Source organism: Populus alba, chromosome 13 (genome assembly GCF_005239225.2).
Source record: "Populus alba chromosome 13, ASM523922v2, whole genome shotgun sequence".
Lineage (NCBI taxonomy): Eukaryota > Viridiplantae > Streptophyta > Magnoliopsida > Malpighiales > Salicaceae > Populus > Populus alba.
In genome coordinates this window covers 7,847,947-7,874,982 of record NC_133296.1, presented here as the reverse complement: position 1 = coordinate 7,874,982, position 27,036 = coordinate 7,847,947, and the positions used below count along the sequence as shown (strand labels likewise).

The 27,036-nt window shown below is 37.1% G+C and overlaps 1 protein-coding gene and 1 long non-coding RNA gene across 2 annotated transcripts; both read left to right on the top strand.

Moving 5' to 3' along the window:
• The first annotated feature begins 7,983 nt into the window (after positions 1-7,983).
• LOC140954386 (uncharacterized) lies at positions 7,984-10,067 on the top strand. The gene is made up of 3 exons (XR_012167586.1): positions 7,984-8,016; positions 8,140-8,254; positions 9,088-10,067. It is a non-coding gene; the product is annotated as an uncharacterized lncRNA (long non-coding RNA).
• A 660-nt stretch (positions 10,068-10,727) lies between these two features.
• LOC118040584 (TMV resistance protein N-like) lies at positions 10,728-26,806 on the top strand. The gene is given in 12 exon segments (XM_073404077.1): positions 10,728-11,178; positions 11,261-11,688; positions 12,400-12,571; positions 15,618-15,700; positions 16,346-16,496; positions 16,754-17,246; positions 17,846-18,941; positions 19,053-19,188; positions 23,960-24,126; positions 24,213-24,878; positions 25,129-25,722; positions 25,860-26,806. Coding segments are annotated over 12 exon segments (5,181 nt in total). The 3' UTR covers positions 26,604-26,806.
• Positions 26,807-27,036: the final 230 nt, after the last annotated feature.

Sequence of the window (27,036 nt, the reverse complement as noted above, 5' to 3'; positions counted from 1 at the left end):
CAACTTTTGAGGAAAGAAAGACACCATGAAGAAAGGGAGACCTATTTTTCTCAGGTAAGTATACATGCATATTGACCATCATGCATTGCTTTCATCATTAACAGATCGGGGTTACACCATATTCCGAGTGTGCCTTTGAGCCAGCACCATTCAGGTAGTGCGTTTTTTAACCCTACCTCATTTCGAGTGCGTCTTTAAGCCCTCATTTCTGTTTGAGTGCACCGTTGAGCCTTCACATCTCGGCTAGTACGTTTCCTAACCCTACCTCATTTCGAGCGCGCCTTTGAGCCCTCACTTCTTAGGTAGTGCGTTTTCTAACCCTACCTCCTTTCAAGTGCGCCTTTGAGCCATTGCCAACATTTTTCCGGGTAGGTCACCCATCACAACGCGACCAATTCTCCATGTTTTTTTTACTTGGGTAGGTCACCCATTACAATGAGACCATCCTTCCACTTGGGTAGGTCACCCATCACAATGAGACCATCATTTCTTTTCTAGGTAGGTCACCCATTAGAATGAGACCATTCTCCATCTTTTTTTTACCTGGGTAGGTCACCCATAATAATGAGGCCATTCTTCCCCTTTTCCACTTGGGTAGGTCACCCATCACAATGAGACCACCATTTTTTCTGGGTAGGTTACCCATTAGAATGAGATCATTCTCCATCTTTTTTTTACCTGGGTAGGTCACCCATAATAATGAGGCCATTCTCCCCCCTGGGTAGGTCACCCATAAGAATGAGACCACTCTTCCCCCTTTCCACTTGGGTAGGTCACCCATCACAATGAGACCATCATTTTTTTTCTGGGTAGGTCACCCATTAGAAGGAGACCATTCTCCATCTTTTTTTTTTTACCTGAGTAGGTCACCCATAATAATGATGCCATTCTTCTCCTTGGGTAGGTCACCCATTACAATGAGACCACTCTTTCCTTTTTCTTGGGTAGGTCACCCATTACAATGAGACCAACATTTTTCTGGGTAGGTCACCCATTACAACGCGACCAATTCTCCATTTTTTTTTTCTTCTGGGTAGGTCACCCATTACAACGCGGCCATTCTTCCACCTGGGTAGGTCACCCATTACAATGAGACCACTCTTTCCTTTTTCTTGGGTAGGTCACCCATTATAATGAGACCGCACTTCATATTCTTTCCATCTGGGTAGGTCACCCATCATAATGAGTTCGTTTTTCACATTCTTTCCACCTGGGTTGGTCACCCATTACAATGAGACCACTTTTTACACATTCTTTTGTTCCAGTTGAATGAGGTCGCCAGATGGGATATCATATAGCTTTGGTTAAAAGGAATCGCCAGATGGGATTTCAAGTTGACCGAGGTACCCACGATTTTTAGTTCCAGTTGAATGAGGTCGCCAGATGGGATCTCAGGTAGCTTTAGTTAAAGGGAATCGCTAGATGGGATTTCAGGTTAACCGAGTTACACATATTTTTTTTGTTTTTTGGTTTAATGAGGTCGCCAGATGGGATCTCATGTAGCTTTGGTTAAAGGGAATCTCCATATAGGATTTCAGGTAGACCGAGCTACAACATTCTTTGGTTTTGGTAAAGGAGGTCGCCAGATGGGATCTCAGGTTAACGTAAAATAAAAGAGAGAGACAGAAAGAAAGAAAGACAAGAAAAAGAAGAAAAAAAAAAGTAAGGTCTTTAAATGAGTGGATATTCAGCAAGTTAGGAAGATAAGAAGACAAGTTTTTCTTTACAAAGCTTACTATGCAAAACATTGAAGAGTTTTGCTTCGTAAGCATTGTAAAGAGGGGGCATCTGTTGCTACCCAATTTTTGACCCATGTTTTTGATATATTTTCATAAAAATTCAAAAATAGAGAAAAACAAAGAAAATCCAAAAAAATATGTTTTTTAATATATTTTCATCATTTTAGCATTTTCAACGTCGTCTAAAAAAGAATTTAAATTTTAAAGGGTCTTTCGAACGCGATCGACTTTTCACGCGTCATTTTTAAAATCATTGATTTTCCTCATCGAGTCGACGTTGATATTGCTCGTTTTCAAAAAATACAAAAAAATTGAAGAAAAAAATCAAATTTACAAAAAGAAAGAAATTGAGGGACCAATTTGAAAACCTAGCAATATTTCCACCTATAAATACTGGTTTCCTCAACACATTCAGGGGGCAATTTTGAGAATTGAGGGGAGAGACAACCCAAAAACAAAACCCTAATTCTATCTCTTCTCCAAGCCGCCGCTTGGCCAGCCCCCCTTTCCGCTCCCCTTGAATTTTTTTTCTCCTGAAGCCAAGCCGGCCACCCCCCTCCCCTACCTTGAATTTTTTTGATCCCCCACACAGACCCCTTTAACCGGAACAGCCACAGCCGCCTCACCATCTCCTCCCACTCTCCCTCGCCCTCTGCCAAACAAACCAGCCGCCACTCTCACTCTCCCTTTCCCCGGCCAAGACGCCTGATCTCCCTCATCCCTCTCTCGGTTGCAGCAAAAAAAAAAAAGGGACCAAACCAGCCTCATTTTCCTTACTTCTCCCCTCAGCCGCAACCTCTGACCATCTCTCGGTCACCCACACTCCCCTCTCTTTCAGACCAAACAAATCACCTTCTAATTTTCCTTCTCAGCCGCCAGCCCCCACCTGGATTTTTTTTCTTTCTTCTTCCTCTTCCCCGGCTAGTTTGCTAACAACCACAACAACCATCCACTTCCCTCTCTCGGCTGCACTCTGACCGGCCTCTCTCTCAGCCACCGAGAACGCCGCCTTCCAGCCCGCAGGCCACGGTCTCCCTCCTGAGCACAGACGCGGTGAAGCTTCGTTCATCGGCGCATATCGGCCTCCAGCAGCGCCGTCCACATCCGGCCACAGATCCACCATCAACCAGCCGCCGCCCAACTACCTGAAGCAGAGAAGAAGATGGCGAAGCCTCAAAAAAGATCCCAAAACCGAGAACAAACAGAGCACCTGAAGAAGGAGAAAATGGCGAACCGAGAGAGAACATAAGGATTCGAACGGATCTGAAAAATAACCAAATAAAATCGACTGCTTGTGTTCTTTTCTTTGTTTGCAGGTTACACTGGGTGTTACCACCAGCAGAGAAGAGAAGAGAAGGAGAAAACAGGGTAGATCCGCCCGTTTCTGGCATGTTCGGCGGCGCGTGAACCCACGAGCCGCCAGTGACGGTGGCGCATGGGAGGACGCGCCGCTACTGTTCCTGCACACTGTTCCGGCTTGCAGAAGGGTCTCCCTGTAATTTCAGATTGTGTTGGGGCTAATTTTTGTAATTGTAAAAATTGTTTAGTGTATTTTTTTTTGTTTAGTTGACTTTTTTATAATTTGTTTTGTTGATGCAACAAGAAAAGAAAAGAAAAGAAAAGAAAAGAAGAAAAGAAAATATAGTGAAAGTTTATGTGTGTGTTTGTATGTTTTTATTTATTTATTTATGATAAAATTGCAAAGAATAAAGAAGAATTTAATATTTTGATTGGATCACGGTCAAGAATTATTAACTTATACGTAAGTTGTATTTCTAATATCCGATGAAAAGACAAAATTTTAAAACTTCTTTAACACGTCAAAATCACAAAGCAGCTTGCTTCAGGTAGGGTGCGTTAGGGGTGCTAATACCTTCCCTAACCACAACCAATCCCTTACCCGTGAATCTCTGACAAGACCAGTACATTCGGTTTCCTAGTAGCCCGCAATCAATTACTAGGTGGCGACTCCAACGAACCAATTCAAGCAACAACAACAACGAGAAAAAAATCGCCAGCCGTTGCCTCGAGGATTTTCTGACGTGCGACAATGCTGAAACTTTTTTTTTTCAAGAAGGACTTGAATTGAAAGCTGAATTAGATACAAATCTTGAAAGATATAATTCAACTAATCAGATTTTATATTTATTTTTTTGGAAATTATTAATTTGAGTCTCACAAATTTTATAGCTATTAAAAATTTATATAATTATTAACTTCAATATGTATGGGATTAATTAGAATGTATACAAATTGAATAGACCATTCATGAAAATAAAATAAAAAACTAGAAAAAGAGAAATCACTTTCATGTTGTAAAACCTGAAGGAAGGATAATTGCACGCAAAATTGATTGGAATGAGATTGGGTTTTTGTTGTGAAACCAAAGACCCCACCTTTTGCCTATCTCTGTGTGTGTCTCTTCTTTTTAAGAAAACAAAATTCGAAACTTGTTGATGGTCTCCATACTATTTGTTAGTTGAGAAGGGAGGAGAAAACAGGAGAAAGTATCTAACTTCTCTCGCCCATTCAAAGGATCTCAAGGCTGAGCTTGCTCTCCTTCGCGTTGCTAAGGGCAGTGCTCCTAACAAGCTTTCTAAGATGTAAACACTCACAGTCCCCGCCCTCATCTTTTTTCCGCCTTTCTGTGTTTTTTTTCCCACTTAAATGGATTAATTGATCGATCTAGTTCTGTGTTAAGTTTAATGTGTTCTTCTTTAGGTCTTGACTTGTGGATTTAGGCAATGTTGGATTTGTTTGATTTATTGGACTTTATTAAGCTGGATTTGTTCTTAGTTGTTCGTTTAATATCGGATTTAAGCTGCATCAACGTGCTTTATTGATTTAGGTAGATTATGGTGTCATTTTAGGCCATTTGAACTGCTTTCTATAAAGAAAATGAAAATAAAAATCATTTGTTCTTAAAAAAAGTTGAAGTGATTTCAAGAATCTAGCTTGCAATTTTTTTGGGGGTGATGGATTTGCTTTTGAAATGCGATTTTGTGGGCTTGATGTAGGTAAAATCCAGATTAAAGATGAAGCAGCTGTTGTTTATTGGAGTTTGGTGTACATCAATGCTGTTCATTGTTTATAGTAGGGGTGTTCAAAAAAACCGACCAACCAATTAAACTGAAAAAACCGAGAAAAAATTAATTGAAAAAACCGAACCGATAAAAAAACCGAATAAACCGATTAAAAAATAAATAAAAAACCGACCGGTCCAGTTCGGTTCCGGTTTAAAAAAGCTTAAATCGATTGAATCGGACCAAACCCTTTCCCCCTTCTTTTTCCTTTAACCCTTCCAGCCGCCCCCTCCCTTTCCCTTTTTCTTTTCCCCTAACCCTTTGTCATAACCCAATTTTGGGTTATTCCCCAAATTTCACTTTTTTGAAAATAAAAAATTAAAAATAAAATAAAGGCCGGCAATGTGGAGAAAGCTGATAAAAAAGAACCGCAAGAATAGGCAAAAATCGAAGGTCAAATTAAATGCAAATTCGAAGGTCAAATTAAATGATTATTGGATGAATTTGCATAAAAATTAAGTCCAATGACATAATTAAATTTTTAATGGGCCATTTTGATTTAATCATGGGCCAAATTAAATTTTAATTATGTTTAAGAATTAATTTGGGTCCAATTGAAGGATTTAATTAAGTGCAAGGACTTAATTATACTTTAAATGGGTCAAATTAATTTGGGGGCTTAATTGGTGAAAAATTAAGTTTGAGAGCTTAATTTGGACTGAATTGAAAAGATTGAAATTTTAAGACCAAATTTAATTTTTACCAAGTCAATTGAACACAAAAAATTGAGGGACCAATTTGGAAACCCGAAAAAATGTTTTGCCTATAAATAGCAGTTTTTAACTCATTTTGTGGGGGGGGTATTTTGTAATTTGTAGGAGGGAACACAACAGGGAAAAACCCTAAAAAACTGAACTGATTTCCTCTCCTTCACGAAGGCCAGCCGCCCCCCAGTGTTTTTTTCATTTTTCCGGCCCGGAGCCACGCACGGCCTCCTCCACCCGGTTGGGATTTTTCTCTCCCAAAACAGCAGCTGCTCCCCACGAGTTCGCCTCTCTCCCTGCGACCCGTCTCCCTCTCAGCCAAGACAGCCCTTCCTTTTCGTTATTTTCATCTTCTTCTCCCTTAACCAGCTGCCCCTTTGGCTGCGTTTCTTTCAAACCAACAGCCCCCACAGACCGGTCTCCGGCTCCAAAACAAAGTCGCTGCTCATCACCATCTTCCCCTCACCTCTCTCTCGGTTGCAGCCAAAACAGAACGAATCGGAGCAACCACCACATCCACCCAGCGTCCTCTCTCCTTCTCCAACACACCGATCTTCCCCTCTCTCTCAGCCATCAACTTCTCTTCAATCGGCCATAAGACCGGACGCCAGCCCTCACTCCAGTCGCCCACCATTTGGGCAAACCAGCGGGGTCTCTACATCGGCGCCGCCTGAAGAAATAGCTCCACCGTAGCTTCAACAGACCCAGCTGCAACAGTGCCCGCAGGCCGGCCACCGAACGGAGTCCTGCACAGAAGCAAGCCGTCGTCTTCCTCCAGCGCTCCTTCCACAGCAGCGACGCCCCTCTGGTTCGGGTCCTTTTCCTTGCCGGCGATTTGAAACGGAGAAGAAGAGAGGAACCACGGACAGGGAACCAAAAAAAATTAAAAACAGATCTGCAAAACATAAGAAAATGAAAGACTAAAATCGACTGTGTTGTGTGATTTTTGTCTTGCAGGTACCGGTGTTCCTCACAGCCGGCAGGGAAGGGAAGAGAAAGAGAAAACGGCTCAGATCCGGCCATCTCCATTTGCTTTCGGCGGCGCGTGAGCCCACGCGCCGCCAGTAACGATGGCGCGTGGGAGGACACGCCACCAGTGTACAACGATCACAGAAGATGCCCAGAATTCCCCAGCACTGTTCCCGAAGCTATTTTGGAATTTTCAAATGTTGCTGTGTATATTTGGGCACTGTTGTGTTTTGATTTATTTGATTATTTTTTTTTTTCTTTGTTATGTTGTAAACATGTAATTGTGGACATGCAATTGTGGGTGAGTCAGCATAATAAAAGGAGATGTGTGTGTGTGTGTGTTTTATTATTATTATTTATTGAATTATAAAAATAAAATAAAAAAGACAAAAAGAATTAATTGTTTAATTTGAACATGCACAAATTCTAAGGATGGATAAAATCATGTTGTATTTTCCATGAAAATGTAAGAACATGTTTCTACATATATTCTGGGAATTAATAACTGATGTATCGTAGCCTTAGAAGTGGGCTAAAATTCTATTTTAAAAATTACATCAAGCTCACGAAGCTTGAATGCGGTGCGTGCATTTTGTTTATGAATTTTTTATGATGAGACAGCAAAGAACAAAGAAGGATTTAATATTTTGATCGGATCAAAGGTGTAGAAGTACAAACTTGTACGGAAGTTGTATTTCTAAATTCCGATGAAAAGACAATTTTTAAAACTTCTTTAACACATCAAGTCCACGGAGCAGCTTATCTCAGGTAGGGTGTGTTAGGGGTGCTAACACCTTCCCTAACCATAATCAGTTCCTTACCCGCGAATCTCTGACCATGACCAGTCCACCAGGGTTTCCTAGTAACCTCAATTAAATACTAGGTGGCGACTCCTAGCGAACCAATTCAAGCAATACAACAACGAGACAAAATCGCCAGCCGATGCCGCGCGCGGGATTTTTTCGACGTGCGACACCCTTTATGATCTCAATCTTCAAGGCTTCAAGGGAACATGAATCATCTCAAAAGGTCAAATCTGAACTTCTGGTTCAGGTAATGGTGCAAACAATAGTCTCAATTGTGAAGATGGCCATCAAAAAATAGTGATGATTTTGGCAGCTGCAAACTTTTCTTGGGACATAGATGAGGCACTAAGATTGTTTCATTGTCTTCTTGTAAATATTTTTGAGATTTTTTTGCTTTATGGAAGTCTTAGATTCATCCTAAATGGCAATCTATCCAAGATGTAGTACACCATCTCGTTCCTCCATTGGCACAAAGCCCAGATTAAGGTATACAACGACAGCAACAAAAATGCTTCGGTTTTTTTGGTTTTGGATGCTAAAAACCGACCCGAACCGAACAAAACCGGTTCGGTTTGAACCGGTTCTCGGTTCGGTTCGGGTTATATTAATAAGGACTATTATTTTTCAGTTTGGTTGAATTTTTGAGTTAAAACCGGACCGAACTGGACCGTGAACACCCCTAGTTTATAGAACGACAATATATTAACACACTGAGGTATGGTTTGGAATTTCGATAACTTCTTGGGTCATTTGTTGCTCCACCTACAGCTTTTCTGTTATTGAATTTACCATTAGATACAAATTAAACTGCTTTTTTTTTTTTTTACATTGAAAATAGGTTCAGCTCTAGCTTTCTGTGTTTTAATGGTGCTACTTCTGTTTCAAAAACTTGTTGGCTAGTTTTTCTCCACTACTGTCAGATGGAAGAAGAATTGTATCCCCTTGACATAAAGGTAATTTCAGAACCATCATTTAAAATCCCAAAAGTACTGTTATTGTTCAATGTGTTCATCGTTATCTGAAGATGATTCCGAAGAATACTCACTGCAGGTAGCAAAAGAATACCCAAGAGAAGTAACTCAACAAATTTGAAACATATTGTACTGGTGATTGTTTGCCTTGATTCAAAACATTTACAGAGTCCATCATCCTTATCCTAATAGCATGAAACATCTCTAATTTGATCAAACAGCAATTTTATCAAATGATTAAGATTGCTGTGAAACATTAAGCAATTCTGTATTCAATCCTTTCTTAATAATACTGCAGCATCAATAACATTGCTGTTTTAAAATTCTCTTCTACTTTCTTTTCTTACATAATACTCAAACACGTAAACACCTTCAAGTTTGATAGAACTGGTGATCACATTCATGTCTGAATTCTTAGGACAACCAGACATGACATAGTCTTTTAATATCACCTGCTTCTTAGCTACTTCTTCATCACCACGCAGTGCATTTATGCGCCCATTTCTTTGTCTCAACAATTACAGAGTGTTAAGATGCAGATTTTCACAGGAATACACTAGAAAACTAAGCAGAGATAAAGGAAGCAGAGAGAATGTCTGATAGGTGAAGGAAGAAGAAGAATGTGTTCACTATAATTCATTACTCTGTTTTACACTGTTACAGATCTTTTTATATCAAGCTATAGATGTGAACAAGCTTCTCACCTCAATACTAACAAACTTTCTTAACTGTCTAACAATATTAACAGAACTTTAACTGCTTAACAGAATTTTAACTGCTTGATTCTCTAATCTCTTGACATGTGGCACAATCAGGTCTTTTAATATCTTTACACAGAGGAAACTCAGAACGGGAAAATATAGAAAGAGCAATATCAGTCTGGAAATGTTTGCATATATGTGAGATATCCAGATGCCAAGGGTGATCTCCATTCTCAAAGCATGATATTAGAAGTATATGTTTGAATGTTACCTGCTGGCTATTAGCTAGCATCTTGGCAAATGAAAAGAGGGGTTCGAGTAGGAAAATGAAACAATGCCCTTTAGAGGAGTGGATATTACGTATAAATGAATGAGGAAAATTTAGATAATTGCACAAAGAATTAATAAATATAAAAAGAAGAGAAAAACAAAAGGAAAGAAAAGAGAGAATCTGAAATTAGAGAGAGAGAGAGAGAGCCGGTAGTGGAAAGGAGAAGAAGAAAGAGAGTGAAAGATAAAGGAAGGAGAAGATAAGTTTGAAGAAATGAGTTATTAAGGTAAGATTTATGTTTTGATAAGTATAATTGTTGTAATTAGCTTTGGTTTTAGACTTGATGAGATTTAGGGTTTTGGAGTTTTGTGTTTTTGGAGTTTAATAGATGAATTGATTATAGTATGCTGGGTTAATTGAATTGTTATGGGTTTTTGAGGTTTAGGTTAGAAAAATTAAGATCTGCCATTTTCAAGGAGACTAATGGATTGAGATTCTAGAATCCCGATCCATTAGTCTCAACAATTGCAGAGGAACTGTAGAATGGGGAAATACAGATATAGCGTTAGTCTGGGGCGCCAGTTTCTCTGTCTCAACAATTACAGAGCGTCACTGCATCAAGCATCTTTCGAAATCATTACGTCGTCAGGAATGTACCTAATATATATGTTACGATTCAGGATGGCAGAATAATGGTGGGAAACAGCAACAAGAAGAAGGCTGCTGTGGGAAGGCAAACGTCAGGGACACGCAACCTGCTATTAGTTGTAGAATTCTATTAGTTAGTTAGAGTTAGTTGGTGTAATCTGTTAGTAGTTAATATTGATCACTATAAAAGCGCAGTGTATGGATCACATTGGATATGAATAGATTGCAGTCCAATTTCGATCTCATTTCTCTCTTCTCTTGACTTCTCTATGCTAATATCATTTCTCTCTTCTCTTGACTCTTCTCTGCTAATATCATTCTGCTTCTTAGCCTCATCTTTTTCTTGATTTGTTAAGTGATCTTAACAATATACCAGCCAGACAACAAATCAACCCTTGTAATACCAAGGGGTGACAGGACATTTTCATGTACAAGTTCATCAACTTTTGAAGAGGCTGTTGCCTCTGGTTTCCAGTGCTAGCCAGGGACCCAAAAGACAGAATCTCGAGCCGTTTATGCACCGTCTTCTGCAGCCTGTGAACATTCTTTGGGATTCAACTATGTTTATGGAAGATGCTGTATAAAATATTTAATTCATTTTTTATTTTTATTTTTAATTTGTCAATGTCATGAGTAGCCAAGGTTAATCAACTAATAAAATTCAACGTCTCAGGATTCACAAAGTTAGGGCAATGCCAACAAAAGAGTAGCAGTTTGGCTTTTGCTGGGAACAAAGCACTAAAATCAGCTTAAATAATCACTGCAGACAGTTTATATTGTTTATGCAGAAGTTTTTCAAGCAATCCAACCTCTAGCAAGGCGAAAGAATTCGAATATGAAGGTTCAGATCTTAGCTAGAAAGTTGATAACTCCATCATCTCCAACTCCACTCAACCTTCAGAAATTGAAAATATCTTGTTTAGATCAGAATTTTCCTTCAAATTATTACACATCGTGCATTTTCTACTACCCAGCCAGTGGTGAAGAAGACTGTGTTAATACTGCAGAAAAAAGCAAGCAGTTGCAAAAATCCTTATCAGAAATCTTGACCCTTTATTACCCACTTGGAGGAAGATACGTGAAAGGAAGTGTCTTCATTGATTGTAACGACAATGGGGCAGAATATTTGGAAGCCAAAGCAAGTGGTTGCCTCTCTGAATTTCTCAAGGAAGGAGAGCTTGTAACCGAGCTGAGGAATCATTTAGCTCCACCATTATTTCAACCAGAAGAAGGCCCTTTGCTTATAGTTCAGTTCAACATGTTTGAATGTGGTGGACTTGCCATTGGTATATCTGTGACACAAAGATAGTTTGATGGAATTCACTTTGTTTACATTTGTTGATGCTTGGGCTACCGCGTGCAGAATAGGAATCGACAAAGTTCACTCCCCAAGTTTCCAATTGTCTTCCTTCTGCCCACCAAAAGATATGTCTTCCATCAAGACTTTTTCTCCGAGGAGCAAAAGAGATAACACGATTGTCGAGAAAAGGATCGTGTTTAATGGCGCAGATCTATCAAGTCTGAAAGCAGCTGCTCATGTCAACGTTAATAATTCAGGATCGCTGAAATACGAACCATCACGAGTGCAAGTGGTGACAGCTTTCATATGGAGGGCTCTCATCAAGGCCTCTCAAGCCAGACATGGATGCTTACGTCCTTCTTATCTAACACACATAGTAGACATGAGAAGGAGGACAGCGCTACCGATTCCAGGGAATATGTGTGGAAATTTTGGAACCATGTCAATTGCACAATTCATTCCAGGTGATGACAGCACAGTGCAGCTTCATGATGTGGTAAATCGGATCCATGAAGAAATGAGTAGCACTTTCTCAGAATGTGCTAAAGTTTCGAATGGTGATGACATAATTTCAATAGTGACAAATAGGATGCTTAAGATGAAAGAAATATTTGAAACAACTGAAATATTAGGAAGAACTGCACCAAGCATTTTGCCTCCAACATTCTCAAAGTTTATGTCAATACGTTGAGGGAAACACCTGCAGACAAACCAGAGGATTCAGACGCGGCATCCTTTAACAGAAAGATTAGCTTCTTTATTATGTTATTATTTTTTGGACCTTCCACATATATTACTTCTGTTTTTTTTTTAGAAAAGAGTAAATGTATAGAAGGGAAAAAATTATATAAAATTACAAAAACATACCCTAGAAGTATAAAGGGCATGTTACGTAGGTCAAACTAGCCAAAGGCAACCGGAAAGAGAAGCAAAAGTTATCAGAGAATTAAAAGTGAAAATAACAGACTGTGAAGACAAATAGCTGGTTGACCAGTTTCTCGAAAAGCTAGAAGCGATCAATCGGTTGTTTATACAAAAATCTAATTTGGGAGTTTCACGGAGAGGTTACATCAGAGCCTTAGAAATAATATTTAACTCATAATCAAATTATTATTACAAAACAAAGTCTTCCTATTCATCTTTTCCGCTGAATCTCTAACCATTTCCGTTTATCTGTACTCACTCTATGGCTTTTTGTCCACATCAGCCCAAACACTATCTTGTCAATGGTGGTGGTTTCCTCCACGCCTCAGTGGTTCGTTATGGCGGCGAGGGACACGAAAAAGAATTGAAAACCTGGTTATGGAAGTCTTGGGCATTGCAATGTGCCTTGTGGTGTGAGTTGTCTGTCTGGGTGGCATTCTGTATTTCCTTCGCAGGTGATCTCCTCTGTTTCGAAAGGAAGAAGACAAAAAAGAGGCTGTTTGGCGCTGCGGTCCAAACAGCTTTTTGTAAAATTTCAAAAGTTTTTTTTTTTTTTTTTTTGCTAAAATTGAGTGCGGTTTGTATTTTCCGGATCGTTTTGATGTGCTGATATCAAAAATGATTTTTAAAAAATGAAAAAACATTATTGGCATGCTTTTCGGCACGAAAAGCTATTTGAAAAGCAACAGCTACCACACTCCCAAACACCCTCAAGAATGAAACAAAACGGCGTCGTTTCTGCCTTGGGTGGCTCTTTTGCAATTTAGTCATTTTACGTTTCGAGATCTTCTAATCAGACCCAAGGAACATTATAATCAGACCCCTGGATTTCGGTGTCGTTTACAAAAAAGTACTTGGCTTCCAGTTTAATCAATTTAATCCTTAATTAATTCCAAACTTGGATATTTCTTCACTTAAGCTCCTGATTTCATTAATTAAACTGATTTAATTTTAATTAAGTCCTTAAATCTATCAATTAAACCCCTGATATTATTAATTTAAACAAATTTAAAGTTTAATTAAATCCCTAAACTTATCTATTATTTTTATTTCTAGCAAAATTGAACCCTAAATTTAAAATCTTTGTTAATTTTTAAAAAACTTTTCATCTTTTCATTTGTTCTGTATGATTCAAATCTTAATTTTTCTTAATTTATTTCATTTAATTTTCTTTTCATTTTATATATATAAAAAATTAAGTTATGACACATGCTCCACATCTTATGGCCATTGGCTTCATTGACATTGATTGAATTAGTAATATCAATTATCAACAGTCTTATTGGTGCCAAGTTTCTTATGGGCTAAGCGTGCGAGCCTTATAGCATAGGTCTATCTGCTTTTGATATTTCTTGTCCATCCTATTCTTTCATTTTTATATATATATATATATATATATATATTGGATCTTAAAATAAAAACTACTTTAAATAAAATATTACAATGATATTTCATAAATCATTAAATTATATCATTATTTTAAAATAAAATTATAAATTTTTATGGTTATATTTGCAGTATTTTTATAATTATGTACAAAACTCACATGCACAATATTTTATAAAATGGACATTAATATATAATGAGAATAATATATATATATATATATATATATATATATATTATTTTTGTATTGTGAATTTTTATATTTTTTCTCAAATTAATTATTCTTTATTGTTTTCATAAAGTCTCATAAAAATAATGGGATGTTATTTTTTTTTTGTTTTTGAAAATTAGTTCACAAATCATGATAAGTTCTTATATAAAAAACCAAGCTTCTATTACAAAATACATTTTCATCAAAATAAAAATAAAATAAATGAATAAAAAGGGAATATTGACATCAATATATGAATAAAAATAAATAATAGGGTGCAAAATGGCTATGACAATCATGTTTTAGCAAAAACAATTGCCAGAAACAATCATGTCATGTTATTGATTAAAAACAAATCCAGGAGAATAGTTTAAGAAAAGCACCAATTTCAAAAACTATTGCTTGTGTGGAAATCACTAAATTAAATTGAATTAGAAATTTTTAATAATATCTCATATTTAAAATATTTTTAGTGTTAAGAATTGAATTTTAAATAGGATTCAATCCCTAAAAATTATACAAAGTAAATTAGATATTAACCCCTCTGATTTACAATTCCAAATAGAATAAAATTAATGTTAAAACTATTTTTTAATTCATGCTGAAATATTCATAATGCAAATTGAAAGGATTGTAAGAAAAAAAAAACCATGGATGTGAATATAATCTTAATTTTTTATATTTTTTTATTATTATGTTATTGTTGGGTTTCTCAAAAACATGGTAGAACGAATAATATTAATTTTTTAAATAATAAATATATTTTATATGAATAAAATTAATAACAACTTTTAAATAATGTTAAAGATAAAAATATTTTTTTAAATAATAAATATATTTTATATGAATAAAAATTAATAACAAGTTCAGATTAGACCCGGAAACAAAAAAGCAGGGCTGAGAGGTGGAATTCAGCAGGCAAAATAAATGGAGATGGAGAGTAAGGGCGAGGGTCTTCGACTCTTCTAAGTTTCCCGTGTGGAAAATTATGCCATTTGAGATTGTGATGCACAGATTCAACTAATCCTTGTCAAGCTATCATTTTTAAGATTCAACTAATCCGTGTGGAAAATTATGCCAATTGATTGTCCAAGAACGAGGTTTTGTAATCAATGGTGCTAGATTGATGCTTAGACGTGTAGCCCTCGCCATAAACTGTTGTGGATTGCGACAATCTTTTCCACTAAAAATTCAATATGGTCTTTCAAGTTTTGGTTTTTGACATTTTTTTCATAAAATTCATTTTAAAAATAATATTTATAAACTTATTCGGTTGTGCTGTAATTTTTAAATAATATTATAATTTTTTTAGTAATGTTAATTATAATTTTATGGCTAATTATATATGAACCTAATATTCAAGATTTTTTTAAAAACAATACTCATGAATATTCAATGAAAATAAATATTTATTTTATTAATTTATTAATTTAAAACTAACAAATAATTTTTTGTGACTTTCTTAGCATAACATGATGAGTTTTTGTTTTAAAATTTAAAATGTTTTACTAATATTTATTTTAATTAATGTAAAATTAAATTAAAAACTATTTTTATTCTAAGGTAGAAACAAAACAACAATTTCCTTTTATTTTTCGAGAAGCATATCCTTGTAACAAAAACTTCATGCACTTGCTTTTAACCATAGTTTTTTAAATCGACGGGGAGTTGATCCCAAAGCTCTAGATTTTAGATTAGTTGGGATTAATCTTGATCACACGCTGCTAAAGAAATTTAGTCCTCCAGTCTATGTCAGAGGCGCGCTAAAGCAACAACTATAATCAGTCAGCAACAACCGGGAAATTACCTTGATCACACGCTGCTAAAGAAATTTCCAAGCTCCTATTCCTATATATGATACCCGAAACAATATTGCCTTCACTCCTCGTTTCTTTACTCTTCAGCTAACCTTTCTGATTGCTGCAATTTGATCTTTAAAGTCACCAGGTTCGTGGAATCCGTACAGCTCAAACACCATAGAATTGAGGTAACCTTTGCGATTGTTGCTACTGATTGCATGCATGCGTGTAGTTGCTACTGATTGTTTTGAAAACATGGGATTTTATGCTGCCATGTTTTTTGCTTGTAACTCTTCTTTGCTTCTTTGAAACTACAAGTAAATTCGCGAACTGACTCGGAAATTAATAACCGTTTTTGTTCAATTCACTATTTAACGTTCAATTCCTTGTCATTTACAAAGGAATTTCCCTTGTTTTAGTCTTTACAGTAATATTAATTGTTGCATGACAGCAACAGTAACACTAAGAAGATTGCCAGGAAAAATAATTGTTGCATTGGCTCTTGGAAACTATGTCTTCATGTTCTTGCTGGTAACTCTTCTTTGCTTCTTGGAAACTATAACAAAAATTGATAACCGTGTTTGGGTAGTTGAAATAAAGTATCGTCCCAGGAATAGGCTTTCAGTTCTGAGACGTCAAACAAAGGCAGCTAGCTGGAAGCAGTATTGATTAATCAGCTAACCTCTCTCCCAGATTGCTGCAATTTCATAGCTTGTGTGGAATCCAACCAACCCTTTGTTATATAGAGGTATAGCTCTACCTCTTCTTTGCTTCTTTCTTGTTTTAATTTCATGTCTTTACTCGTAACAATAATTTGAAAGCTTTATGTTCAGATAGACATCATTGATGAGTTTATTGAGTTAATTCCTTGCATGTCTTCTAGAACAAGATCATTTCATTTTAGAATGCCGAAAGAAAAACGCAAACAATCCAAAGATGAAGAAAATGATTCATCCTCGCGAAAGAGAAGAAAAGCTGACCTCAGTAAGCTTTTTAAATGCTATTGTTTTATGCTCTCTGGTTGTTAAGCTTGAAGTATTAGGTGAAACTCAATGACTGAATGATTTTCTTACCTTACTCTCTAATAGTAATTACGTTGAAATTCCTACTCAGCACATCCATATGTATTGTCTTTGATGATCACTTCACATGTATCCCTTACTAGTTATAATTGCAAGATAGCAGATACCTCCTGCAATCGCTTCATTGTTAATTAATTAATCGTGCCTTAATTTCTGCAGCTACCATGACAGAGCCAGATTCTTCTCGATCTAGACCACAAGGGGCCTATGATGTCTTTTTGAGTTTTAGAGGAGAAGATACTCGCAAGACATTTACAGATCATCTATATACTGCCTTAGTCCAAGCAGGAATCCACACTTTTCGAGATGATGATGAACTTCCTAGAGGAGAAGAAATCTCCCAACATCTCCTCGAGGCAATTCGAGAATCAAAGATATTTATAGTGGTCTTCTCAAAAGGATATGCTTCTTCAAGATGGTGTCTAGATGAACTAGTGGAGATTTTTAAGTGCAAATATAGGAAAACTGGTCAGATTGCTCTTCCTATATTCTATGACATTGATCCTTCAGATGTGAGAAAACAGACTGGCAGTTTTGCAGAAGCATTTGTGAAACATGAAGAACGTTCTAAAGAGAAGGTGAAGGAGTGGAGAGAAGCTCTTGAAGAGGCAGGAAATCTATCCGGATGGAATCTCAAAGATATGGCAAATGGGTATGCCTTTTCTCTATAAGATTCACGTCCACACATTCATGGAGTCATTATACATTATATTTTTTACAATGTGAAACAATAAAATACTTTTTGAACATGTTTAATATTGGGGAATCTGACCAGTGATGTATTGATAGTTGCCCATTAGATTCTAAGCACACTGACACAATATTTAATGTAGTTTGACAAATTGCCTACATCCATGAGAGAGGTCCATATTATTAGAGATAGAGAAATGATACCAAACAAATACGAGGAGGAAAATCACTCCACTCCCAGCTCACATTACTGCCCTTGCAGCTCTTCTCTTTTTCTCTCTTATTCTCTTTACATACTCTCACAACTCTCTATCATTTTGCTCTCAAATAATGCCTCTATTTATAGGCATCAATGGTAAAATAATAGGCCATCAATTATGGCACAAATGGTGGCAGCACATGGTTTGTACCCTGTTTGTCAATGGTTGGTACAACTTTCATTGTAACCTTTCGATAATAGTATCCTTATTTCTTAGAGTAGATACACATGTTGTTGCCCATTAATAGCAATATCCCAACACTTAATTCTCTCACTATTAACTTGCTTTTGTCTATGAACAGGCATGAAGCAAAATTTATCCAATATATTATCAAGGAAGTGTGGAACAAATTGTATCCCAAGGACATGAATGTTGGTACTCACCCAGTAGGTATTGATCCCCTTGTCAACGAAATCAGAGACTTCGTAAGTAATGCAACAGAGAAGGTTTGCATTGTGGGCATACATGGGATGCCAGGAATAGGAAAGACGACTATAGCAAAAGAAGTATTTAGTAAACTCTGCCATGAATTCGAGGGGAGCTCTTTTCTTTTGAATGTTAAAGAAAAATCAGAATCTAAGGATATGGTTCTTTTGCAACAACAACTACTTCATGATATTTTAAGACAAAATGCTGAGAGGATCAATAATGTTGATAGAGGAAAGGTTCTGATTAAAGAACGACTTCGGCACAAAAGAGTTCTTATTGTTTTTGACGATGTGGATCATCCAGACCGACTATTTGATTTGATGGGAGAGCCAAGTTGGTTAGGCCCTGGAAGTAGGGTAATAATTACAACTACAGATGAAAGCTTACTTCTTGAAGCTGATCAAAGATACCAGGTTCAACATTTGAACCGAGGTGAGTCCCTTCAGCTTTTCTGTAGGCATGCATTTAGGGACACCAAACCAGCAAAAGATTATGTTGAGCTTTCGAATGACGTAGTTGAATACTGTGGAGGACTTCCTTTAGCTCTTAAGGTTTTAGGTTCTTGTTTGTATGGGAAAAACCAAGCTAGATGGGAATCTGTAATTGACAGATTGAGAAATTTTCCAAACAGTGAAATTCAGAAAAAACTTAGAATAAGTTTTGACACACTGGATGAATCTACACTAAAGAATACATTTCTTGATATTGCATGCTTCTTTATTGGTAGAAAGAAAGAATACGTAGCAAAAGTGCTAGAAGGACGTTATGATTACAATCCAGAAGATGATTTCGGAACTCTCATTGAACGGTCTCTGATTAAAGTTGATGATTCTGGAACGATAGGCATGCATGATCTATTACGAGGGATGGGAAGGGAGATCGTTAAGGAAGAGTCACCTGAAAATCCTGCACGAAGGAGTAGAATTTGGAGTCAAGAGGATGCGTGGATAGTACTCAAGATGCAGATGGTAAGAACTCAATGCATATAGAAAAGCACATTCATTAATTTGTATCTTTATTGTCAAACTTATTACAAAAAAACAGATGAAAGTTCTATTGATTTTTTTTTTCTTTTTAAGGGAACAGAAGTTGTAAAGGGCCTTACACTAGATGTGAGAAGATCAGAAGACAAATCACTAAGCACAGGATCATTTACAAAAATGAAATTGTTAAAATTACTCCAAATCAGTGGAGCAGAACTCACCGGATCTTTTTGTTGAAATTTGATGATCTGAACAGTAACTGTTTATAACAGTTACTGTTTGGATTAAATTCTGGAAAATGCGAAATTTGAAGAAATTGAAGACTTGCAATAATGAGCAGAATTGATGAATTGTATTTTCTTAATATTATTCAAAATGGAAATGCCTAATATATAGGCTTACAAAACATGAATTATAATCAAAATTAAACTCTCAACTACACTGAGAGATTTATTGAAATGAAATTACGAAAAAATAGCACACAATCTGCTATTTGAATTCAAATTTGAAAAACACAAAAACAGGACATTATCTTGACTTCAATCTTCCTTCAAGGCAGCATCTCACACGTGTTCCAACACTCCTCCTTGAGACTTGCCTTGAACATTCCTAGCTTCATCCTAAGCATCTCCAGCCTTGATCTTGGAAGTCCTTTAGTCATTAAATCTGCCAATTGGACTTCAGTTGGACAGTGAAGAATTTTGATGAACAAATTCTTCTCAGCTTCCCTCAATGCATGAAACTTGACATTAATGTGCTTTGTTCTCCCATGCTGGACTGGATTTTGTGCAATTGCTATTGCTGACTTGTTGTCACAATAAAGCTCGGTTGGTGAGCTTTGCTTATGACCCAAATCTGCCAAAACTTTGCTCAACCATATAGCCTGATTTGCAGCAGCTGCCATGGAGATGTACTCAGCCTCTGCTGTCGATTGAGCAACCACATCTTGCTTCCTTGCATTCCAGCAAATTGCACCTGAACCAATGCTAAAAACATAACCAGAAGTACTCTTCATATCATCAACACTTCCAGCCCAATCACTATCTGCATAGCCAATCAAGCATACTCCTCCTGTTTTTGAGTACCTTAGGCCTAAGTCAGCTGTGCCTTTGATGTATTTCAGTACTCTTTTAGCCACTCCCATGTGAACACTACTAGGTGAACTCATGAATCTTGACAGCAAACCAGCAGGGAACATCAAGTCTGGTCTAGTTGCTGTCAAGTATAGCAAACTGCCCACCAAGCTTCTAAAAACAGAAGGATCTTCTAGCTTCTCACCATCATTCTTCGAAATTCTTTCATTTTGTGCCAAAGGTGTAGCTACTTCTTTGCATGATTCCAGTTTGAACCTTTTAAGCACATCAATAGCATACTTCTTTTGTGACAAAAAAATCCCTAAGTTGTCTTGTTGTATCTCCATTCCAAGAAAATAATTCATCATCCCCAAGTCACTCATTTCAAATACATCCTCCATTTCCTTTTTGAACTTTGCCAGCAATGAAGTATTGCTTCCAGTCACCAACATGTCATCTACATAAAGTGAAATTACTAACTGCACTTCATCTCCTTCTTTCTTTAAGTACAATGTAGCTTCATTTTCACTCCTTCTAAACCCAATTGGATTAAATAGGAATCAATCCTACTATACCAAGCCCTTGGGGCTTGTTTCAAGCCATAAAGAGCTTTGTGTAGCTTGTACACCTTATGCTCATGGCCTGCCACTTTGAATCCTTCGGGTTGCTGCACATATATGTCTTCAACTAATATACCATTTAAAAAAGCTGATTTAACATCTAAATGGTATACCTTCCATCCAAGTTGACCAGCAATTGCAAGAAGGAGCCGAATTGTATCATGTCTAGCAACTGGGGCAAATGTGTCCCCATAATCAACCCCAGCCACTTGTGCAAATCCTTTGACCACCAATCTAGCTTTGTGTTTAAATACAGAACCATCAGGATTGAATTTAGTCCTGAATACCCACTTAACACCAATTTCTTTCTTGTTGTGAGGCAGCACTGTCAAGCTCCAGGTTTGATTCCTTTCAATGGAATCAATTTCTGATTTCATGGCTTCTATCCAAGCTGCATCCTTTGCTGCTTCAGCATAGCTTGTTGGCTCGGCATGCACCAAGTTACACCTCTCATATATCTCAGCTAGGGGCCTAACTTTAAGAACATCTGCATCTGAAGTTCCATCAACATCAAACTCAGTTTCAGTGCTTGTTTCCCCTGCTGCAGCATCAAGGATTGTGCTCTTCTGATCCACCTCCTTCAAGTCCCAATTCCAGCATGCAATTTCATCAAAGTGCACGTCTCTACTGATCTGAATTTTGGACTCATTCAGGTTGTAAATCCTGTAACCTTTGGATTCAGTTGAATATCCCACAAAAATTCCCTTGACTGCTGTTTCATCTAGCTTCCCTCTTTTGACAGTGGGCACATGAAAATAACACAAAGAACCAAACACCCTTAGATGGTTGGCAGTTGGCTTTCTTCCTGACCAAGCTTCTATGGGTGTTTTTCCATTGACAGACTTTGTGGGAAGCCTGTTTAGCAAGTAAACTGAGGTGTTTACTGCCTCTGCCCATAGAAACTTAGGCAACCTCTTCTCAAACATCATGCACCTTGACATTTCCATGATTGTCCTATTCTTCCTCTCCGAGACACCATTCTGCTGAGGAGAATAGGGCACTGTCAACTGGTGCACAATTCCAGTTTGAAGGCAAAAATTCTGGAAATCCCTTGAAGTATATTCTCCACCATTGTCGGTTCTCAGCACCTTAATTCTTTGTCCACTTTGTGTTTCAACCATGCTTTTGAAACTCTTGAACTTTGATAGTGCTTGAGACTTGTTTTCCAGAAACTGGATCCAAATCATTCTGCTATGGTCATCAATGAACAAAATAAAGTAAAAGTTATTGTTCAAGGAGGCTGTCCTCATTGGTCCACAAATGTCAGAATGGACCAATTCCAGCCTTGATTTTGCTCTATTGGCTGTTGCACGAGGGAATGAAACCCTATGGTGCTTCCCCAACTCACAACCTTCACACAAATGTGCACATTCAGAAATGGCAGGCATCCCCTCTATCATGCATCTGTCATGCAACAATTTCAAAGAATCGAAATTGTAGTGCCCAAACCTCTTGTGCCAAACAACACTCATATCAGAATTTGCACTTAATGCATGACCTTCAATGACATTTAAATCAAGATAAAAAACTATTTCCATCCATTTTTATCTTTGCTACAGCAGAATCCTTTGTGTCAACAATGAAGCAGCAATTATCCTTAAAGGTTACTTCATAACCATTCCTAAGCATTTGAGGAACACTCAACAAATTTTGATCTAACTCAGGAATGAAGAGGACATTTTTGATAGTTTTTGTACCTCTTGAAGTGCTGACTGTGACAGTGCCTCTTCCTTTAGCTTGCACAAAGTCACCATTTCCCAATTTAATTTTTGGCTTTATTGATCGATCAATTGAGGAAAAATTGACAAATGCTTTGTCATGTGGCTGGTGCAGCCACTGTCAATAAGCAAGTGTTCTTCTTGGAGATGGTACTGGTCTGCAAGGCCATGAATAGCTGCTCCTCAGTTTCTTCAGGGTCCTTGTCTTCTTCAGATACATTTGCTTGCTGCTGAAATCCTTGCTGCGGCTGTTTCTTCTTTAGCCTGCAAAACTTTTCACTATGGCCATTTCTCTTGCAAAAATCACAGTGAATGAGAGTTTTGCCTTTGAACCAGCAGTCAGCCTCTGCGTGATTTGTTCTCTTACAATAAGAACAAGGAGAAAAATGTCTACTGGCAGGGACAATAGCTTTACCTTTTGACAGGTTTGATTTACCAGTACTGAAATTTTTCTTGGGAAAAATTCCAGATTTTTTTCCTTTAAAGCTTGCTTGAAATGCTCCTTCAACAGCTTCATTATCTCTCATTTGAACCCTTTGCTCCTGAATTTGAAGCTTGCTGATTAACTCTGCAATAGATAGAGTTTGCAAATCACAAGACTCTTCTATTGCAGAGATTTTAGCCTCAAATCTTTCTGGAATTGACATCATAAGCTTCTCCACTATCTTATGATCTTCAAATGTCTCCCCAAGGAGTCTCATTTGGTTGACAGTGTTCATCAATCTGCCGGAATAGGACTTGACATTTTCATTGTCCTTCATCTTCATTAGCTCAAATTCTCTCTTTAATGCAAGGAGTTTGACTGTTTTGACTCGATTGCTGCCTTCAAATTCAACTTGAAGTTTGTCCAAATCTGTTTTGGTGTCTCAAGATTCATAATCTTGGTGAAAATGTGGTTTGCAATTCCAGAATGCAACATGTAATAGCCTTGTCTTTCTTCAATTTTTCTTCTTCATGAGCCCTTATTTGAGCTAAAGTTGGATTTGCACGTAGTGGATATGGATCAGCATCCGTCTCCACAATGTTCCATAAACCTTGGGATCGCAGGAAAAACCTCATTTTGACAGCCCAAATGTGATAGTGCTCACCATCAAAAATTGGAACCGAAGAGTGTGAATGTGCAGAGGATGATGAAGCCATTGATTTCTTAGAAGTTAACTCTCAGTGTTTCTCTCAACCCCCCAAGTGTTTTACACTCACAATCTCTCGTGTTTCACTCAGTAAAATCACCCTCAGTCCCGTAGGAATTTTGCTCTGATACCACTGTTGAAATTTGATGATCTGAACAGTAACTGTTTATAACAGTTACTGTTTGGATTAAATTCTGGAAAATGCGAAATTTGAAGAAATTGAAGACTTGCAATAATGAGCAGAATTGATGAATTGTATTTTCTTAATATTATTCAAAATGGAAATGCCTAATATATAGGCTTACAAAACATGAATTATAATCAAAATTAAACTCTCAACTACACTGAGAGATTTATTGAAATGAAATTACGAAAAAATAGCACACAATCTGCTATTTGAATTCAAATTTGAAAAACACAAAAACAAGACATTATCTTGACTTCAATCTTCCTTCAAGGCAGCATCTCACACGTGTTCCAACACTTTTGAACGGCTTTCTAAAGTGTTGACGTGGATTTGTTGGCTTGAATGTCCTTTGGAATTTTTACCATCCGACTTTTCATTGGACTACATAGTTGTTATTGATATGCAGTACAGTAACATCAGAGAACTATGGAAAGAAAAAAAGGTGGGAAACATACCAAAATGCCCAAAAATTTGTCTAGAAAACTTTTGATGATTACTTTTTAATGATTTTTCTCTCTGCTCTGACAGATACTCAACAATCTAAAGATTCTTGATCTTAGTTATTCAAAGAACCTTGTGAAAACACCAAACTTGCACAGTTCAAGACTAGAAAAACTATTACTTGAAGGTTGCTCAAGTTTAATTAAGGTAGATCAATCTATTAAACATTCAAAGTCTCTTGTGTGTTTGAATATTGCGGGGTGCTCACAACTTAAGGAGCTGCCAGAGTGCATAGGTGATATCGAGTCTTTCATTGAGCTTCTAGCAGATGGAATTAACAACGAGCAATTTCTCTCTTCAGTTGGACATTTAAAGTGTGTGAGGAAGTTGTCATTGCGCGGACACTGGAAGTGGGACTGGAACTTACCATATCGGCCTTCACCAAATTCTTCTTGGATTTCAGCTTTTTTGCCAGCTCCAACTTCCACTATTTGGAGAGTATTGGGAAAGCTAAAACTTGTTAATTGTGGTTTCTCTGAACGTGCAACTAATTTTGTTGATTTTAGAGGTTTTTCCTCTCTTGAAGAGTTGGATCTATCAAAAAACGAGTTCTTCAGTCTGCCTTCTGGCATCGGCATCCTTTCTAAGCTGCGGCTTTTGACCGTTCAGGAATGCAGAAATCTTGTATCAATCCCAGAGCTTCCCTCAAATTTAGAACATTTGGATACATTTGGTTGCAAATCTATGCAATGGGTAAGACTACCAATCCAAGCAAAAAAATATCTAAGTTTGTTTCTGTTTGGTTGTCCGGATTTAACTGAGATTGAAGGCATGGAAGGTCTAAGTAATCATGGCTGGTTTATTTCCTATATTACCAAGAGCAAGTTATCAAATAATTATAAGAAAAGCCTTGCTGAGGTACTATTTCTGTCTCTCGTGCACGCAAATAAGCACACAATTTGCACATACAATATATACATTAATTATTGTCTAATATATACAGGCACTATGCTACGGTGGTTACGCGTATCATATGTTCTTCAATCGTTGGCATACGTTCAGCCACAGAGATAAGTTCACTATGATTCCAAATTGGTTCAGCTACCGAGGAAAAGGAAGTTCATTATCATTTCATATACCTCCAGTTTTCCAAGGCTTGGTCGTTGGGGTTGTCTGTCAACGCTTGATAGGTCTTATTGGAATCACCAAATTGTGTATAAGAAATAAAAGCAACGGTATTCAATTGTTTGAAGCAACTGTAAGTGATTGTGTCGGTAGAAATTGGTTGAGATACATAAGTATAAGTGAGATGGCAATGAAAGAATATTGTGAAGATGAGGAATTGCAACTGTGCGTGGGACTTTTATAGCGGGAGAAGATGATGAAGTGTTTTGAATGTGGGATCCATGTGATAGTTGAAAAGACAGATTCATTTGAAGGGTCACAGTGGGATCATGAGTCTGAAGTTGGAAGAGATAGAGTTGTAATACCTGCTCCACCATATCTGTCTCAATATACGCGTTACAATTTCTTTGAGATTTACGGCAAGCAACGTCTCGGTAATTTATCAAAAAATACCAAGGATCGACTTCTAGAGGTACTAGTTCTGTCTCTTTTGCACACAAATAAACACACAATTGGCGCGCGAGCGCGCAAAGATATAATATATATATATATATATATATTAATCGGTGTCTAAAATCTCAGCATTTCTTGAATTCAATATTTATGCAGAGAATCTTGAATTATCATTTTCTCGAGTATTTTGTTCCCTTCAAGGCTTTTTCCGTTCCCTGCGATTATTCCATCATTCCAAAATGGTTCAGCTACGGTGGAGAAGGATGTTCATTATCATTTGATATACCTCCAGATTTTGAAGGCTTGGTCATTTGGGCTCTCTGTTCAGGTGCTACTTGGCATCAAGAATTAAAGGCTATTATAAAAAATAAAAGCAACGGTGTTCAGTTGTTCGAAGCTACACATGCAATGCCCTATTTTCGTAGTAGGTGGCTAGGAGTCATAAGTAGACGTGAGATGGCAATGGAAAAATACTGTGGAGATGCTGGATTGGAACTACATGTTATATTGAGGTCCGAAAAGAGTGAAGTGGTACGATCTGGGATCCATGTAGTGATACATCCATTTGGACGGAGCAACTACAATCAAACTCCAGTGTTGGATCATGACATTTACAACAAAGAGTCTTTTGAAGGTTCAGAGGGGGATCATGACATTGACTACTACGAGACTTCATTTAAAGGGTCAGGATCGTCGGATCATGAGAATGACAACCAAGAGTACTCCGAAGTTGAAAGCGATAGAACAATACCTTCGCCACCATATCATCTGCTTCATCATCCCCGTCATGGTTCAATGAGATTTTCTACAGGGCAGCAGTGGAAAGCTTTTTTGATTCGGGGGTTCAGCCTATGGAAAACAATAGTCATGCAAAAATTCTTACCTGATGATCTCAATTAGTCGAGGGATTGGTTTCAGAAAACTCCCCACTTTATGCCCACTTAGCTATGATATTATTATCTTGTTGTGTAAAATCACTAATTAAATTAATGTAGTATTTATTTTAGATAGCAACAGACTGATATTGTTTGTTACACACTATGAACTTCAATAAGAGAATCATTAAAGAATTGTAGACCCTGTATGATCTAAAATAAATAATAAATCAAACAATTCAAAGTTGTACCTTCTTTTTAATTTTGAAGTCTTGTTTCTGGTTAGATTATGTCTTAGACAAGTTATGGGATTTTCTATAAATAAATCATAATGTTGTAAACTTGTTTAAAAGACTATGATACTATTTTGGCATAGACACATGATAGATTAGACTTTAGAGTATTGTTTGTCACTCTTGTCCGTAAAATTATCTTGATGAAATAAGAATTTTCAAAGT